Raw genomic sequence first — 19,394 nt, 5'->3', positions numbered from 1 at the left:
CTGGCTGTGTAGTTTAGACTACTCTGGAGAAAGTGGGAGATTTAAAGATTTCAGAGTCTGAGGAGATGGGTGATCAGAGCTGAAAACTCAATATGCAACTGTGTTTTTAAATAGATTGAAGGAAGGCGGAGTGAAAGAAGGGGAAGCTATTGCCAAGTGATTGCAATGGTCCAGGTGAGAGCTAGTAAGAAATGGAGAGGTGGCATATGAAGGACAGCAGGAGGAATATGATGAGTGTCAGATAGGGATGGGGAGAAAGATATGAGGAAATAAATGGAGAAAAATGGAATGTCCTCTGTACCAGACCTATGAAGGACCTCCATTGTACTTTAAGGATAGACTTTAGAAAGTGAAGAGAATGGGCCTTTGCAAGTGCTGTTTCCGCTGCCTGGTTTTCCCCTTCCTTCTTCATCGCCCTTTGTCAACCTGATGCATTCTTTTTTTTTTTTTGCCGTACGCGTGCTTCTCACTGTTGTAGCTTCTTCCATTGCGGAGCACAGGCTCCGGACGCGCAGGCTCAGCGGCCATGGCTCACCGGCCCAGCCGCTCCGCGGCATGTGGGATCTTCCCGGACCAGGTCTCAAACCTATGTCCCCTGCATTGGAAGGTGTATTCTTAACCACTGCGCCACCGAGGAAGCCCTCAACTTGGTGCATTACTTGCAGGTTTCAGCTCACATACCATCTCACTTATGAAATCTTATCTTGTTCTCACAAGCATAGTCACTGACACCCCTTAGAACACCCCAAGCACACTGTTCATGTGTTTCTAGCTCTCCAGAATGGCACTAGAGTGTAGTGGTCATGCATATGGACTATAGTATTTGCAAGCACCATAAACTCTCTGTTCCTCAGTTTCCCCACCGGTGAAAAGGGAATAATGACAGTACCTACCTCACAGAGCTGTTACGAGAACTGAATGAGAACAATGCGATAACACCTGGTGTTATCACATATGTTGTATTGCAATGAGTTCTTTAATATATGTGTTCCCCCTCTAGATTGTGAACAGGACATGTGTCTTATTCTTCTTGCTAACAGTAAAGGCTGCATGGCAGAATGATAGTAAATGGGTTTGGGAATCAGATAGATAGGAGTCCAAATCCCAGCTCTGCTACTTACTAGGTGTGTAATCTTCAACTTTACTTCCCTGAACTCAGTTTCTTCAGTTATAAGATAGTGAAAATAATGCATGCTTTACAAGTTGTTACGAGGACAATTTGAGATAATCAAAGTTGCCGATCTGGCCCAAAGAAGGCAGTCACTAAATGGTGCAAATGATGGGTGGCCCCAGGACATAGTACCATGTTCAGAACACAATAAATGCTTAGTAACTGATTATCCTGATATCGAATGAAAAGCTGACGTTATATGCCAGGCACCATGCTAAACTTTTTATATACATCATCGCACTTCATTCTCACAAGAACTGTACAGAGAAGGCACTATTATTATTTCCACTTTACAAAGAAGGAATGTGAGGTTTGGATTATCTTAACAAAGCTTTCTAAGCTAAAAAGTGCTAGAGCTAGGATTTCAAGGCCCTTGGTGCTTTAAAAAAACAGCTGACTGAATGAGAGAATGAATGAAAGGAGACTTACCCAGAGTCAGGTGGTGGCGTGGTAGAACCAGCACTGTTACTCTTGGTCACCATGCTATCTAGTCTGCTATTCTAGCCGAATCATCTTGACAAATGAATTGAGAGTGAGATGGACGCTGGTATTTGGCAGTTTGTGTCTACTGACCAGGAAAGCTGTGCTATACCTATCTCGGCTGATAAATTGAAGTGCTCGGTGAATAAACACAAATAAATTGGGAGCTCTAGTTCTTCGCCAGCTGTCAGCAGTGTGGCCAGATCATTTTCCCAAGACCTAGAAAAAAATCACTGTACAAGCTACTGATTTCAAGTTGCTTTGTATCATGAACATTTGCTTTGAGATATCAGAGCCAGAATGTGAGCTCCTCGCTGGCCTGATAACATACTATTCATAGCCAGAGGACTTAACTAAGGAACTCTGAAGAAGGAAGAGAAACCCTCTTTGCTCATCTTTCACATTATCCTTCCTTCTCCTGATTTGGTCCCTAATAGTGCATTAAAGAATAAGAAGGAGAAAACAATACAGTTCCTAGTTCTTCTGCCCCAAAAATGTCCTTCCTGTTGATTGGGAAGGAAAAAGGAGGTACTTAGGTAGATTTCAGATTTTGAAGACTCCAAAGCAATCCAGAATCCCAAACTTGAAAGGCAGTGGAAGGAGTAGGGGCATTTGTATTAAACAGACCTGGCTTTGCATGCCAGCTCTTCCACTTAACTGGCCATGTAATCTCAGGTTCCATATCATGTGCCACACTCCCAGCTTGGTCCCTTGTGCCCAAATGCATATGTCCAGTAAATGATGGTCCTTTTTATCTTTCTAAAAGTAAGTGATATCAGAAGGATTTCAGTGTGAGAGTGAAGCTGAGAATTAAGGTAGGTAGTAGAACTAAAACTGGGACTGGGGACTTCCCTGGCAGTCCAGTAGTTGAGACTCTGTGCTTCCACTGCAGCGGGCGCGGGTTCGATCCCTGGTTGGGGAACTAGGATCCCAAATGCCGCGTGGCACGGCCAAGAAATAATAATAATAAATTTTAAAATGAAATAAAAGTGAGACTGAATTTGGAAATGACGTGAGTGAAAAAGGGTTAAAGTTGAAGCTGAGAGCAGACCTCTGCAGTTTACTATGTTGCTGTGCTGATTATTCGTCATAGTATGTATTCTGCCTCCTATCCTGGAAATAACTTTTGAGCCAGACAGGTACAAAGTGTCATGCCAACAAAGCAGAACTCCATAGGAAGAGTAACCTCAGTTAAAAAAAAAAAAAACCCGAGGGGGTATTCAGAAACCTATTTCAGAATGCCATTTCAGCATAAGCAAATTGGAGTAGAAACAAAGAGTTGTTTGATGGTATGACTTATGCGGAGAGAAGTATGTTAGTTTCCTGTGGCTGCAGTAACAAATTGCCACAACCTTGGTTGTTTAAAACAACAACATTTTATTCTCTCACAGCCAGAAGTTTGACATACGAGGGCAGAAATCAAGGTGTCAGCATGGGCTATGCTCCCCTCAGACGCTCTAGGGGAGAATCCATTTTGTGCCTCTTCCAGCTTCCTGTGCCTGCCGGCATTCCCTCACTTGTGGCCACATCACTCCAATCTCTGCCTCTGTGGTCACATTGCCCCCTCCTCTTTTGTAGGTATCAAATCTCTCTCTACCTCATTCTCTTTTTTTTTTAAGATTTTTTTTTGATGTGGACCATTTTTTCAAGTCTTTATTGAAATTGTTACAATATTGCTTCTGTTTTGTTTTTGGATTTTTGGCTGCGAGGCATGTGGGGTCTTAGCTCCCTGACCAGGGATCGAACCCACACCCCCTGCATTGGAAGGCGAAGTCTTAACCACTGGACCGCCAGGGAAGTCCCTCTACTAAATTCTTATGAGAACACTTGTGATTGGATTTAGGGCCCACATGGATAATCCAGAATAATTTCCTCATCTCAACATCCTTTCTTAATCACATCTGCAAAGACCCTTTGTCCTTGTAAGTTAACGTTTATAGGTTCATCATCATCATCATCATCAATAATTGCTGGCCAATATTCAGTTGTTCCTGTTTAACCAGCATCCCCACAAGAGATAACTGTCTCTTACCTGTTTATTTTTTTTCACTTAATTGTTTTTTTTAATTACGCAAACAATTGATGTTCATTGTAGACCATTTAGAAAATACAGAAAAGTTAAAGAAAAAAAGGAAAGGAAAAGAAATTCAATGAAAAATCATCTGTAATCCTCTCACCCAGGGGTAGCCAAACCTTCACCAAAGAGTATTTTTCTAGGCTGGGTCTTGTGTCCAACAAAGAGGAAAAGTAGGAAAAAGAGAATAAAAGTGAATAGAATAGGACAAACGATTTGGAAGGTGATAGAATAGGTTAATATTGTTCATAATAGATATGTACAGGACAGCTTAATCTAAAATAAATGTAGAGCTTTGAAATGAAATTAACCATGACAGGAGATGCTTGTATGATATATAGAAATAACACTCAGCCCTTTAGAGGAGGGACGTTTTAGCTTTGGCCTCTCACTTGAAAACCCCTGAATTTCCCCACTAATACTTCATTCTCTCCCAGAGGTCAGACCCTGGCCTGCCAATCTGCCCTGTCATAGGCTTTTTTTGAGTCCTTATCAGCCTTCCTCAGGGGTCAATGTTATGAAGACTAGGGGAGTCTGGCAGAGTTCCTGCTCCTCCCAGGCTGATATCAAAGGGCAACAGGGGCTGTGACAGAAGGCAAACATTCAGACCAAAGCCAGATGTGGAACTGAAGCAACAAGAGGAAAAGCAAGAGCATCAGGTAAAAAAAAAAAAAAGTTTTTTTAAAATCTTATTCCTCTCAGTTTATGTCTGAGAGCATGAAAAGCTTAGTAAAATCATAGCTCAGGAGCAACTTGTAAAGGAGAATGAGTGAGAAGTTTGGGGAAATGTGGAGCAGATGTTCATATGGAGCTAGACTCTCAGAAAACTTTGTATCTACCATGGTTGTCATCAGCAACCAAGTAACATCAATGAGCCTTGGGAGTCATGAGAGTATAGTTCTGCTAGTTCAAAAGCAATTAGATTTGTTTGTGAGTCCCAGCAGGTGGAAGTTATAGGGAGACAAATTATAGCTGAAAATAAGGAAGCTATTTCTTTTTTTTTCTTTTTGCGGTACGCGGGCCTCTCACTGCTGTGCCCCTCCCGTTGCGGAGCACAGGCTCCGAACGCGCAGGCCCAGCGGCCATGGCTCACGGGCCCAGCCGCTCCGCGGCATGTGGGATCCTCCCGGACCGGGGCGTCCCCTGCATCGGCAGGCGGATTCTCAACCACTGCGCCACCAGGGAAGCCCAGGAAGCTATTTCTAACAGAGCTGTCAGAAAATAGGGACTAATTTGAGAGATAATGAGTTCGTTGTTATTGGAGGTGTTCAAGCAGTTGCTGGAAAGCAATTTGTTCAGAGTTGCTAGTATTATAGAGCATTGGTCCCCAACATTTTTGGCACCAGGGACCGGTTTCATGGAAGACAATTTTTCCACAGACTGGGGAGGGGGGAGGGGGAGGGGGAAGGGGTGGTTCGGGCAGTAATGCGAGTGATGGGGAGCTATAGGGAGCGGCAGATGAAGCTTCCCTAGCTCACCGCCGCTCACCTCCTGCTGTGCGGCCCTGTTCCTAACAGGCCGCAGCCCAGGGGTTGGGGACCCCTGTTACAGAGAGTATTTAAGGTAGATGGTTGGACCAGATCTTTAAAGTCCCTTCCAACACTTCTGTGATTCTATGATATAATAGAAACTTATCAGAAATTTCTCTAAGAGCCAAACATTTACATTTGCCTATAGGAGATGCTCACCTATGAAAAAACAATTCATCAGGTTGATTTTGGTTTGCCTGGAGGAAGTGAGAAGGCAACCAAGGCAAGCTAACAGCAGAGGAGAGGACCCATCCTGCTGGATGCCTGCTTTTTTCCCTTCTGGTGGATATAAACAACACCCACCTGGCCTCTGCTTAGCAGAGATCACACAGAAAAAAAATGGGTTCCCTTCTTCTAGAGGAAGAATTTGGGTTTGGGTTAGTAAATATTTTATTTTGCAGTTAACAAAAACTAAGGGGGCTGTCTCTGAACCATCTGCTTCCAGGGTGCTAACTTCAATGTAGGTGCCTGTTTTCTGGTCTGGGAAGCAGAAGGAGGTTGACCACAGTTTAATATCTATGTCTCAAAGGCTCATGTCCATTCCCCAGTCTTAGGGGTTCCCACAGCACAGGCAGAACTATTAGGAGGGATGGAAAACTCCTGTTCCTGCATCCCACTGAATAAGAAGTGTACTTTTAGAAGAATGCCTGAAGAGCTTAAAAGATTTCTGCATTTGGTATCAATTGTTATTCTTTCAGGAGTAGAATAAGACTTTTTTAAATGTATAAAATAGCACATAAAGAATACCAAGTTTTATGCTTGTTTTTATAGCCAGATCTTCTACATCAAATATACTCCAAAGCTATACTCCCTTGGTTTGTTGTCTTCTCTTCTTTGCCCTCTGAATTATAAATAGGGGCATCTTCTGATGGCAACTACTACTTCTGTGTAATTTGCTTTGGCTCCTGTGCCAACCGATGCCCCTTATATCTGGGCTCACTGTTGGTGCTTCCTGATTTTAAATGAAAAATGGCTAAAAGTTCAGCAATTTTTCCATTATGGTAAAATATTAAGCATTCAGTTTATCTATTCCTGTTCATGCTGTGAAGGCTAAAGTTCTTGGCAAAGTTGTGAGAAAACAATAATATCAAAGATGATTTCCAATGTTAAAATGTATCTCCAATAATCTAAAGCTTTGAAGAAAATTTTGTAATCTCTGTAATTCTTGTTAACGTAGAAGCAACATTTCTGTCCTAATTATTTATTGGAACCCCTTTCTGTCATTGTTTGGGGCACAGAAGGGCTGCTGAGATGGAGAGTCTCAAGATGGATACGGAAATGCTCTATCCTGAGATAATTGTAGAAGTGGGCAAAGTCACTCTTGGAGAAGAAAAAAGGAAGAAGATGACCAATAGCTATTTGAAAAGAACTGAGAATTCTAAAATCATCCAAGCGACATGTGCACTGTTAAATTCTGGAGGGGGTGTGATCAAAGCAGAGATTGATGATAAAACCTACAGTTACCGATTCCATGGGCTGGGACAGGACCTGGAAACTTCTTTTCAAAAGCTCCTTCCTTCAGGTTCACAGAAATACCTTGACTACATGCAGCAGGGGCACAATCTTATGATTTTTGTGAAGTCCTGGAGCCCAGATGTCTTCAGCCTCCCGCTAAGGATTTGCAGCTTGCGCTCCAATTTATTTCAGAGAGCTGTGACTTCCACCGTCAACTTGAGTGCCAGCAGTGCTCTGGAGCTCCTCCGAGAGAAGCAGTCCAGAGCTCAAAGAGGAAGATCAAAGGTGCAGGAGCTGCATTCTCAGAAAGCTCTTGACAAATACATTCAGGAAGAGGAAGATATGAGGATGTGTGCCTCAGAATTTGTTAAAAAAGATAAACTCATCTATAAGGAGAAACTCGACTTCAGTGAATCCACACATGTCGAGCTTAAAAGGTTCACCACCAAAAAGATCATCCCTCGGATTAGAGAAATGCTGCCCCATTATGTTTCTGCATTTGCCAACACCCATGGGGGATACCTAATTATCGGGGTGGATGATAAGAGCAAAGAAGTGTTTGGATGTAAGAGAGAAAAAGTGAACGCTGAATTATTAAAAAAAGAAATAGAAAACTGCATAGAAAAATTGCCTACATTCCACTTCTGCTGTGAGAAGCCAAAGGTGAATTTCACTACCAAAATCTTGAATGTGTACCAAAAAGATGTCCTGTATGGTCATGTCTGTGTGGTACACGTGGAGCCCTTCTGCTGTGTAGTATTCACAGAGGCCCCAGATTCCTGGGTCATCAGGGACAATTCTGTCACAAGGCTGACGGCTGAGCAGTGGGTAGCCATGATGCTGGATATTCAATCAGGTAAAGCAGACAAGACGTCATTGTCCAGTCAGCAGGGAGGAGCCCCTTCTCTGCCTTCTTTTGGGTATTTGGTCAATATTTTGGTTAGAGAATAGAAAGCTAGTTTTTCTTACAAATCTTCTATTAAAGGGTTATTTTCTAACATTTTTAGTTCCAAAGACTCAGAATATGAACTGTGTGAGGTCAAGAAATGCTTGGATTTTCATCTCTTTGGGGAAAGTTATAGTATGCCATCAGCCATGAATTCATGAAAGTTCCTTTTTATGCACTGTAAAGGTCTGCTGAAAAAAAAATTGCAGGCTGATAGTCTTAGTCTAAAACATTCATCAATAGTCTCTCTCTAAAGATGATATTTCAGAGAAACGTTGTTTAAGAAAGACTCTCCACTAATTCTTTCAAGGGAAACTTGTTGACAAATTTGAATTGTTTCAGTAACATTAGGAGCCAGTACCTTGAACCACTAGGCTGAGGGCACCACCAAGTGGAGAAAAACTTAACGCAAAAGAAGGTGCCAGGTACGGGCCTCCCTTATGGCACAGTGGTTGAGAGTCTGCCTGCCGATGCAGAGGACACGGGTTTGCGCTCCGGTCCAGGATCCCGCATGCCTCAGAGCGGTTGGGCCTGTGAGCCATGGCCGTTGAGCCTGCACGTCTGGAGCCTCTGCTCCACAACGGGAGAAGGCACAACAGTGAAAGGCCCACATACCTAAAAAAAAAAAAAAAAAAAAAAGGTGCTGGGGAGGGGATGGTGGTGGGGGAGGAGGATTTCTTGTGTTTTCACTTCCTTACAGTTTTGCTGAGCATCAGCCCTGGTGATTTCACATCAATCCATAAAGGACTTAACAGGCTGAATGAAGTTTATCGGTTTGCCTTCATGGTCAGTAAGTTCCAGATTTGATAAAAGAAGCTCAGATCAAGACTTCAGTGATTTTATTGACACACACACACACACACACACACACACACACACACACATAAACCCCAAACTAGAGATCCTACTACTTTCCATTCCATCTAAACTTTGGGGTGGGGGAGACTTTAACAACTATAATAATATTTTTAAAATACTGTGCCTACTTTTTCTGACACCACCCTACCACCACCACTACCACCACTACTGGAAGCCTTTTCTTCTTAGAGGTGACCTGGAACCAGAATATTAGAGTTGGAAGGAACCTTAGGGATCACCTGCTCACCCTTGCAGGAGAGAGGTGAAATGACTTGCCCAAGATAAGTCACAGGTGACTTAGATGATGCATGGCCCTACAGGAGTCCCAGACCTCTTTTCCTAACATATGTGAACTGTTTGAGGCATAGAAAGAATGAGAACAGCTCAGGCATGACACACACCATATGTCAACAGTAGGAAGAGCAATAGAAACATTCTTTAACTTTTTTTTTTCATCTGAAACAACTCTCCATGGATTTGTTTAGCTCCTTCCAATTTGGCCGCAGACTACAGCCTTCACCTGATTTCACCAGCTTCATCTACACGAAGAAGCCCGTCATCTCCCATCAAAGTCCTGGAATTTAAGGGGGCTCTACAACAACGCTTGTTTCCAGGTATTCCTTCTTGATTTCAGCTGAGGGGATTATTTATTTTCTAAAATTAAGTTGGGAGGAATTGGTAGCAATTCATCCAAGCCTTTCTCCTTAGAGAAGATCAAATGTAGTGCTTAGCAGATACAATTGTCCTGAATTAATATACATGGCGAATTCTTGATTTCAGTCATCAAATCCACCCTACACCTCTGTGCGTTTTGGGCTTCCAGTCACAGATGGCTTTTGTTCTCCAAATATGAGAGAATACATTTGAAAGAGCTGCCCCCTGGCTTTCCAAGGCAGAAGGAGGTGAGCCTTGGGGTCACCTAGACTCTTCCTAAGGCAGAGTTTCTCAGTCTTGACCCTATTGATATTTAGATCAGATAATTCTTTGTTAGGGAGGCTGGCCTGAGAATTGTAGGATGTTTGGCCGCATTCCTGGCCTCTAGCCACTAGATGCCAGTGGCACCTCTCCAGCTATGAAAAATCAAAACATTTCCAGATATTGCCAAATATCCCATGGGGGCAAAATTACCACAGGAAAAGGAAAGTTCTTAGTTTCCCAAAAGCATCAGGTTCTGTCTCTGTCTCTGTCTCTGTCTCTCTGTCTCTCTCTCACACACACACACACACACACACACCCTTAACAGGAAGGAATACCTTCCTAGTACTACTGGACCATTTGGGGTTGAGGACAGAGTGCTAGAAGGCTGTTCTGTGAAGACCCCTCCCTGATTGCCTTCCCCTGTATGAGAGCTGCCAGAAACAGTGACTTCTCAGCCCTGGCCTGTGAAGAGGAGATGCTTTCTTTGCAGACAAGGAAACCCATAGTTCCATGGCTAGGCTCATCTCTTCTTACGATGTTGCAGGAATACTTAAATATCCTTTGGAAATTTTAGTAACTTCTATTCCTTGCACTTTCAGTGACACAGGAAGAGATACAATTTAAACCAGAATCCCTCTGTAAGAAGCTCTTCTCAGATCATAAAGGACTGGAGAAATTAATGAAGACACAGATATATCCTTGTTCTCAGGGGTTTGTGATATTTTCCAAAAGCTGGGCTAGTGACATTGGCTTCAGGAAGGAGCAGAATGTCCTGTGTGATGCTCTCCTAATAGCAGTAAACAGCCCCCTTGTACTCTATACAATCTTAACAGACCCCACGTGGATTGGGGGGCTTATGTACGCCCGGAACACTGCTCGTCAATTAAAGCAGAAACTGGGAACTGTTGGTGGTTACACAGGGAAACTGTGTGTCATCCCAAGGCTGATATACCTGCCCAGCACACAGTGTAGACCACGTGAAATCCCCATGCACTATCCCCGAGCCTACAGGCTTGCTGATGAGGATGAAATGGAAAATTTGTTGCAGGCCCTTATCATGGTCTCACTCTGCTCTCGATCTCTTCTGAGTGACCAGCTGGGCTGTGAATATTTCAATTTGCTTGTAGCAGAGCAGTGCGAGCTGCTTTCAGAGAGCCTTCAGGAGACACGAGAATTGTTCCTCCACTGCTTTCCAGGAACCAGGAAGACTGCCCTGGCCATAAAGATCATGGAGAAAATTAAGGACTTGTTCCACTGCAAGCCCAAAGAGATCCTCTACGTTTGTGAAAGTGACGCCTTAAAGGATTTTGTGATGTAAGAGTTTCACTAACTAAACACATTTAATCAGTCTTTCAACAGTATCACACAAGTAATTTGTGTCTTTAGTTTAAGATTTTGCAATGCCTTTGCTGCATATGGACAAGAGCCCAAACTATATACACATTTGCAAGTGATCAAGTAGTTGAGCTAGAAAACGGCACTTTGCAATGTTCAGGCTTAAACATCTCATTAGAAATTAGCTACATATGCATAACTTTAAGTTTATATAACTAGAAACATTTCCCCCCCACAATCTATGGCCTTAAATTTAAGAAAGGTTGAAACGAACCTATCTTGTTTCACATATACTTTTTGCTTGATATTTAGTGCTTTAAAGTCATAGGGTCTTTCAGTCAATTAGACATTACACCTAATGGGAACTTGAATTTAAATACCATTTATTTCGTTTATAAAATATTTTTACTTGTTTGACTTGTTCTGAGTCAATAATTTTAGAAAACATGCACATTTGCTTCTGATTTAAATCTTTAGCTTTCGATTTAGTAAAAGAAATTGGTTGTTAGTCAATCCAGCAACTGAGGGCTTTTAATTGACTTGCTTATTTATTCAACTAATCTTTTTGAACACTGTTTATATGCTAGGTACTGTGTACATTTAGTGTTAGAGGAGAAAAACATATTGCAGACCTTGCCGTAAAGCCCAATAAGAGAGACAAAGAGAAAAATAAGCAATGGGAGTGTTGTGTAACTATTATGATACTAAAGATATGCTTAACTTGGGCTGGATATTGGTCAGCAAATACTCCCCAGTGAAGGAGATCTTGACTTCCTTCTTAAGAAGTGAGTAGGAGAAGTGAATAAAGGCAAAGGGCACAGCAAGTGCAAAGGCATGGAGATTAGAGAATCATAATGGTAGGTCTGCCTGGAGCCATGAGGGACTGTGGGTATGCGACCGATGATGAACTTGCAAAGGAGGCAGATGCCAGACTATGAAGGATCTTGTAAACTGTGTTAAAGGCTACGTTCTTTATTACGCTTTACAGGTATAAGTTTTTTTTTTTTTTTTGCGGTACATGGGCCTCTCACTGTTGTGGCCTCTCCCTTTGCGGAGCACAGGCTCTGGACGCGCAGGCTCAGTGGCCATGGCTCACAGGCCCAGCCGCTCCGCAGTATGTGGGATCTTCCCGGACCGGGGCATGAACCCGTGTCCCCTGCATCGGCAGGCGGACTCTCAACCACTGTGCCACCAGGGAAGCCCCAGGTATAAGTTTTTAAATATCCCCAGTCAAAAGACAAATTCAATTCAACAAACATCTATGAATTTAATGTGAGTGGGTTACGGAGATGACTAAGAATCAATGCTTTTCTTCAAGAAGTCTACAGAGTCCAACCTGGAAGAGAGGAACGTGAATAGTTATGATTCAGGACATAGGGAGTAAAGCCCCAGGGACTGCACATGCAGTCCCACATCTGCAGGGATGGGTGATATGACTTGATTCCAAATTAGAGGTGGCAAGAAACAACCAAGTTTGTTTTTTAAAAAAAAAGTATACACACACACACACACACACACACACACGTATGCTAAAACATACTATAAAGGAAAACTGAGCTAAGTAAGTAGGATTGGTAGCTCCATAGAGGCAAAGACCCTGCAGACTTGGTACCCTACTTGACATGTCATGGAACTCAGCAACCTCTTAATGTTTTCCTTACCAAAATCTAAAGAGGCTTCTGCTTTTGTACTACAAGTAAGTGGGGAAATAGGATTTTCTTTAGAGGAACTTGTATGAGCCCATACCTCTTTTGCATACGAAAATTATGATATGCCTCTAGGTGACTGTTCTCCAGCTCTAAAAAAGACAGAAAGTAAAGAAATAGTAGTAACAAGTGTAAATTCCTTTTGATATTTCCTTTAGATGTAAGGAATTTACCTTCAGGGATTGTCAAGCAGCAGAAATGGACTATGGTAGAAATAATAAAATCTCCTACCTGGGTTCATTTCAAAAGTATCGCATGCAGATTCAACTTAATAACCCCAAAGAGTAGGGTTTGCAATTATGTATTCTGTCTATCAGGTAACTTGTAAGTAGAGCATTTTTGTAGTTATTGAATCAGTGAATCAGTCTCCAGATGAGAACCAGTCTCTAATGCTAATCCAGAGAATAATAAATGCATGGTATTTCCTTTGTTTATATGGCTGAAGCCCTATTTTCTCCTTCATCCTTACAGCCAGCAAACCACCTGCCAAGCTGTGACCCGGAAAACCTTCATGCAAGGGGAGTTCTCAAAGATCAAACACATAGTGATGGATGAGACTGAGAATTTCTGCAGTAAATATGGTGACTGGTACATGAAGGCTAGGAGCATCACCCATCCAAAGGTGAGGGGCGCCGGAAGTGAAAATCTTCACCACGGGATTCTCTGGCTTTTTCTGGACCCTTTCCAAGTCCGTCATGCAGATATCAATGGCCTTCCCCCTCCATCTGCTCAGTTTCCTCGAAAAACAATCACCAATGGGATCCACTGTGCTCTGGACATAGCGATGCTGATGAAAGAAGAAATGAAGAGGATCAAAGAAAATCCTCACCCCAACGTGTCTCCAGACACATTGGCATCATTTAGGGAAGCTGCCTATGAGGAAGCAATGTGCGCTCAGGCTCTGCCTGGGGTGTGTGAGACAGAGACGAACCTGACCACAGAAGAAATTGCAAAACACGTGGCAGAAAGATGTCACAACCTGTTCCAATGTGGATATCTGCCCAAAGATATAGCAATTCTGTGCAGGAGAGGGGAGGACAGAGGACGCTATGAGCTTGCACTACTAAGAGCGATGGAATTATTTGAGACCCACGGAGCAGTGAAGGTCGTGTTCAGCCAGGTCTCTGGTGTTTTGGATGGTCACATCATTTTAGACAGTATTGAGCAGTTTTCAGGCCTGGAGAGGAATATTGTGTTTGGGCTCAGTCCGGAATATGCCCTGTCAGAGGAAGTTCATAAGCTCTGTTTTGCCTCGAGAGCCATTAAACACCTTTACCTGCTTTATGAAAAGAGGGCAACCTTCTGAAAATTATTTCAAACAGTACAGGAAGGGAGAAAGAGCAGAGTCCCTGCTCCCAGGCAGGTGGCAGCTATGCCTTTTCATGTGTTACAAGTGAGGAAATCAAGGCACAGTCAGAATAGCATGGAGCCACAGAAACATCTCTTGGGACTGGGCCTTTCAGTCTGTTTGCAGTGTCACTGTCCTTTTCCCACTCCACTCCACCTCTTCCCTGGTACTTATCACTGGTGCCTTGCCTCTGGTTTTTCTAGTCCAATCCAGCTTCCATCTTGTCAACCACAGAAGTCCTCCTCAAATACAGAACTGACTTTGTGACATCCCTGCTAATGTATCCCCAGGGAGTCCCCGCAGTCAAACCAAACTAATTTTCAAGGCTTTCCAGGATACACCCTGACTTACTGTCCTAATGCATCCTTTATTATACCTCTATCTTCCAGTGTTTCTAACGCACCCCAGCCTTGCTGGCCTATTTTGGGGATGGGGTAGGGTGCCCTCCAGGCACAAATCCAGGAGAAAGTGAGGAAATATTCTTTTTGGTTATAATTTCAGATAAAGCCCATCATCTTTCCAAGAGGTGGAAGAGCAGGCAGGGCTTGGAAAAGTGCTCTTAGCTGCCTCTCTGAACTGCTCAGGCCCCCAAGCCAGCCATCTGAACCTAGTGGTCGGCTCTCCTGATACTGGATTGAACAGAAGAACCTCCCCACTTACTCCTGTTGCTCCAGCTACCTGATATTTCATCATTTTTACCTTTCCTTGGGGGCTTTAAGGGTACTTTTAGATGGGAGAAAATAAAGTTCAGCAATTAGTTAGTTTTTGATGAAGCAAAAGATACCAACGTGTTAACATTCGGAGAATGGGAAATGTGTGAATTCTCTAAAAATAAAGAGTCAAAAGTGGAGGAGGATTGAGGGAATGGAGAGAACAGGGGTCTGCTAAATTTTAGTCGTAAGCCTCAGTGCCATTTGACTTTGAACTATTTGCATACATTGTATAATTTTTGATAAAATAATTGATTTTTTAAAACAAATTAATTGTTTTAAATATTGCATTTGAGAGTCTTTGTCAGTTCTATGCAGACAGTTTGGTCGGGCTCAAAGTAGAAGGCCTAATCCAGTGGTTCTCAACACTGGCTGCTCATTATAACCATCTGGGGAGCTTTAAAAAATAGCAGTGATCAGGCCAGAAACGAGACCAGTTAAATCAGCATCTCTGGGCATGGGCCTGGGCAACGGTATTTATTAAAAGTTGTCCAGGGACTTCCCTGACAGCGCAGTGGTTAAGAATCCGCCTGCCAATGCAGGGGACATGGGGTCAAGCCCTGGTCCGGGAAGATCCCACATGCTGTGGAGCAACTAAGCCCATGTGCCACAACTACTGAGCCTGTGCTCGAGAGACTGTGAGCCACAACTACTGAGCCCACATGCCACAACTACTGAAGCCCGCAAGCCTAGAGCCCATGCTCCGTAACAAGAAGCCACCGAAATGAGAAGCCCGCGCACCACAACAAAGAGTAGCCCCTGCTCTCCACAACTAGAGAAAGCCCACACGCAGCAACGAAGACCCAATGCAGCCATAAATAAATAAATAAATAAAAGTTGTCCGGATGATTCCAATGTGCCACCAGGGTTGAGAACTCATGAATCTTTCTTCTAGTCTGTTCTTTCTGGCCCCAAATGTATGTGTACAGATTTCTCTTCCCATTAGACTGTGAGACCCCTGACAGTAAGGATGGCACTTACACATCTTTATTATTTCCCTGAAAGTAACTAGTGCAGCACCTTGAACATGGCAGGTGCTCAGTAATTATTTACTGAATGGACTTGCTGCTTTCAGAAAATCAGAATCTACTAGGACAATGCTTCTAGCCAATAGAATGAATATCTAATTTTGGAGACTTCAAAGAGGTCAGTGTGGAGAATAATTAACACTGCCATAATGGAGAATAAGAGAATAAAGGAATTTAAACTGTTTTTAGGCAACAGCTGAAGGTCCATGTTGATGGAAGTTTGTTAGATTTGAGTTTGAGATTAGGAACTGGTGGAGACTAAGAATAAATGGCTAACTTGAATGTGCTTAGAATTCTACATTTTTCCTACAGACCCTTAATATAATAGATAAAACAATTTGTTTGGTGAAATAACATGCCTGCTGTGAGAAGCTTCTAAAACTTACTTTAAAAAAGAAAGGTACTATATTATGTAAGTTTGAGAAATGGAGAGAGGCAAAATAAACAGTTCTTAGCCACTTGTTATCCAGTCATGATTTTTTTCATTTTTGCTTATTTATTTCTATTCTTTGTTGACTTGCAAAAAATATTTTTACATAGTTATGATCAAGTTGTACAATCAATTTTATATCCTGTGCATGTGTTTTTTCCATGTAATCTTTTTGTGAGGCACTGTTGTAGACTGTATAATTCTTCCCAGTACTTCATCACTCCCTACACCTATACCATGTGTAGTTCCTGAGATTACAGCTGGAGTATATTTTCCACCCCCTTGATGTCAGCTTGGCTGTATGACTTTATTTAGCCAATGAAATGTTAGTAGTTGTGATGTGTACAGAGGCTTTACCCATTTCAGTGCTGGGTCTGCTCTCTTGGGCTTCTGCTACCACCTTGTGAAGATGATGTCTTGGGCAGCCCACTAGTCACGGAGGAATGAGAGATGTGAACTCAACTCATGGCTGGAGCCAAGTTCCACTGATCCCGACAAGATTAGCCAAAATCCAGCTGACCTGCAAATGCAGAAGTGAGAGAAAAAGACTTATTGTATGACTGAGATTCTAAGCTTGTTGTTTGTTTTGCAGCAGTAGCTGACTAATGCAGGCATTTCCCCATGTTGTAGTGTAGTCTTCAAAATGATCATTTTTAATGGTTGCACAATATCCCAGAAGATTATACAAAATTTCAGTAATCATCCTCCTAATAATTTGGGTAACTAGCAATTTTACACTATTAAAATCAAGCCAGGCACATACTCTACTCAGGCATATGACCTTTTCTTTCCTTGGTATATTTATGAATCCCCAGAGGTGAGATGACTGGCTCAAAAAGGTGACCTTGATAAAAGATTCACCTTATTCGTACTGTACATAACAACATTCAGATTTGTTGCCTTAAACAAGAGAACAAAATGCTGACCAGGTTTTGATGACAAAAGAGGCACTGGCATCTCAGAAACAGGTGGCTCAGAGCACGCTGTCTGCATGCAGAGTAAAACCAAGGCCCATCACCATAACCCAGAACCTCAGAGGAGGAATCTAACTTGGAAAATTACAGATGGGAACATGAATTATGTAACCTTAACATTATATGTAAATAAAAAGCTCTCATCACTTGAAACCAATGTAGGGTGTTATCCCAGAGAAAAGAAAAGGCAGGATACCTCTAATCATCAATAGAACTCTTTTTTTTGGCCGCACTGCGTAGCTTGCGGAATCTTAGTTCCCCCGACCAGGGAGCGAATTCACGCCCCCTGCAGTGGAAGTGCGGAATCCTAACCACTGGACCGCCAGGGAATTCCCATATAGGACTTGTTTTGAAGAAAGACTGTGCCATCTATGAAATGGAAAGAGGAAGAACCAGAGAGGTAAACTAGATTTCTTATGAAGCTGAGCTGCCTCAGTTTCCCCATGGTTTGGGAGAGGCTGAACATCAAATTATTTTCAAGAAGCTTCAATTTCAAATAAACACAAAATTTATAATAACCGTATGTTTCTATTTACTGAGATGTTACTACAACCAGCTACTATTTGCTAATGCTTTGTGTACATTCTCACAACAACTCATATGAGGTATACCACACACATGTTATCACCACTTCATAGATGGTAAAACTGAGGCGCAGAGAATTTAATTTTCTGAAAGGCACATGTCTAGTAAGTGTCCAAGCTGGATAAATATAACATTTAAATAGATTTAGTCATCTCAACTCTGAGAATGTAGAAATACTCTGAAGATACTCTCCAAAGGCGAGAATACTCATGTTTGCTAACAGGATCCTTGGTCAAGCTCTCAACTCTAGAAAGCATTGGCCTCCACTGCAAGTGAAAACAGCTGAGTAGTCTATACTGTTTCCTATACTTAATATCTGTCAGTTCTCCCAGAGCCTCCTGATCGTTCTAGAAAAATCTAAATTTCTTCTTCTGCAAAGCTCAGGATCAGACTCAGGTCATATTCCTGACCTGTCCAAAGTCAGGGACTCCTAACATGGACTGGCAAATCCCCTCCGAGGCTGCTGCATCTTGGCTTCTCCCAAGATTTAGTGTAAAATCCCCATTTTCCTCCTTTTTGCAAAGTCCTTTTGTGGGGGGAAATACACATCTATCTTGAAATATAGAAGATAGATATAGAAATATACATCTATCTTGCTCGTTTTCAAATGGAATGGGCATTTAAAAGTTCCAGAGACAATGTTTTCCTTCTGAATCTACCTCATGCACAAGCGGAAGGAGACTCAAGCTGCCTCTTAGTTCAGTATCTTCAGCTGACAGAGGTGACATGATTTTGAAATAAATGGGATCAGTTTTCAATTTTGTTCCTTCTTTCATTCTCAGCCTAAAATGGAAGTGAAGAATGAGGAATTAGGACACAGCCACTATGTTCATCCTCTTTTTATTGTTTATTGTTTCAGAATCATCTCAGACCATTTGCATTTAAAGTCCACCTTCACCTCTGCTTTAATCAGGGAAAGTTGTCTTCTTTGCCCAATTATACAGCTTGGAAGAAGCATGTCTTGGGTGGGGGGGAATGAGGGAAGCACGGGCTCCCTTCCAAGACAGCCAGATATGACAAATAAACCCCATCAGTCAATGGCTAATACATCAAAATGCCTCTACAGCTCCATCCCTGTATCCTCTGATATCTAAGATTATAGCTAACATATAGTGAGTGCTTACTATGTGTCAGATACTGTGCAAAATGTTTTAAATACCTTATATCTTTTCTCATCCCCTCAATCTTTGAATTATGTATAGCAGCCTCAAGCAAGGTAGGATAAAGTCCTGTTAAGAGCTTGACTCCTAGGGTCAGATTGACCAGAGCTTTGAATTCCAACCGTATTTCTTAATCGGCTGAATGACCTCAGGCAAGTTAATTTCCCCCTTTAAGACTCAGCTTTCTCATTTGTAAAACAGAAATAAAATTCATACCTATGCCTTAGATAAAGATGAAGGTTGAAATAAATAATATATTTAAATAAAGCCTGGCATATGGAAGGCTCTCAATAAATTTTGGCCCTGATTAGCTTTAATTTACAGTTGAGGAAAATGTGCCTTGCCTGAGACCACCTAGTAAATTCTGAACCCAAGATCTGAACCCATGTCTGCCTGACTCCAAAGTCTACTTTAGCCTCTTTGCTATTCTGCCTTCCTGCACGTCAAAGTTAAATGCATGAGTCTCCATGTTAACAGTAATTTATTTGCTTTGATATGGAGACTAGGATTGGATATACTCGGAATATTTGTGATATTAAGCAACATGGCTCTTGTTAGCTTCTAAAACTTTTCTACAAAATCTGTATGATAACAAAAATGACTCACATAACAGAAATGTTTAGGGAAAAGTGATTTCTACAGTAAGAAACTTTAAAAATATACCTTTCATAGGGGCTTCCCTGGTGG

At 42.2% G+C, this 19,394-nt stretch overlaps 1 protein-coding gene and 1 long non-coding RNA gene across 11 annotated transcripts in view; one reads left to right on the top strand and one right to left on the bottom strand.

Moving 5' to 3' along the window:
- Positions 1-6,505: 6,505 nt before the first annotated feature.
- SLFN14 (schlafen family member 14) lies at positions 6,506-13,778 on the top strand. Its single transcript, XM_067717162.1, has 4 exons — positions 6,506-7,565; positions 8,999-9,127; positions 10,031-10,745; positions 12,944-13,778. Exons 1-4 carry the CDS (start codon positions 6,506-6,508, stop codon positions 13,776-13,778), a joined length of 2,739 nt encoding a protein of 912 aa, XP_067573263.1.
- Positions 10,793-19,394, bottom strand: part of LOC137212951 (uncharacterized) — a 16,262-nt gene continuing 7,660 nt past the window's right edge. For 6 of the 10 annotated variants that reach the window (XR_010937721.1, XR_010937718.1, XR_010937722.1 and 3 more), the window contains 3 exons: positions 18,207-18,330; positions 17,159-17,331; positions 16,018-16,508 (listed from right to left, as the gene is read on the bottom strand). This is a non-coding gene — a long non-coding RNA (uncharacterized lncRNA). Of the gene's footprint in view, positions 13,260-16,017; positions 16,509-17,158; positions 17,332-18,206; positions 18,331-19,394 lie in introns of those variants that run through there. The other 4 variants (XR_010937725.1, XR_010937719.1, XR_010937723.1 and 1 more) reach the window with 3 other exon arrangements.

The sequence above is a fragment of the Pseudorca crassidens genome, chromosome 19, assembly GCF_039906515.1.
Source record: "Pseudorca crassidens isolate mPseCra1 chromosome 19, mPseCra1.hap1, whole genome shotgun sequence".
Lineage (NCBI taxonomy): Eukaryota > Metazoa > Chordata > Mammalia > Artiodactyla > Delphinidae > Pseudorca > Pseudorca crassidens.
This window is presented reverse-complemented; position numbering and strand designations above follow the sequence as displayed.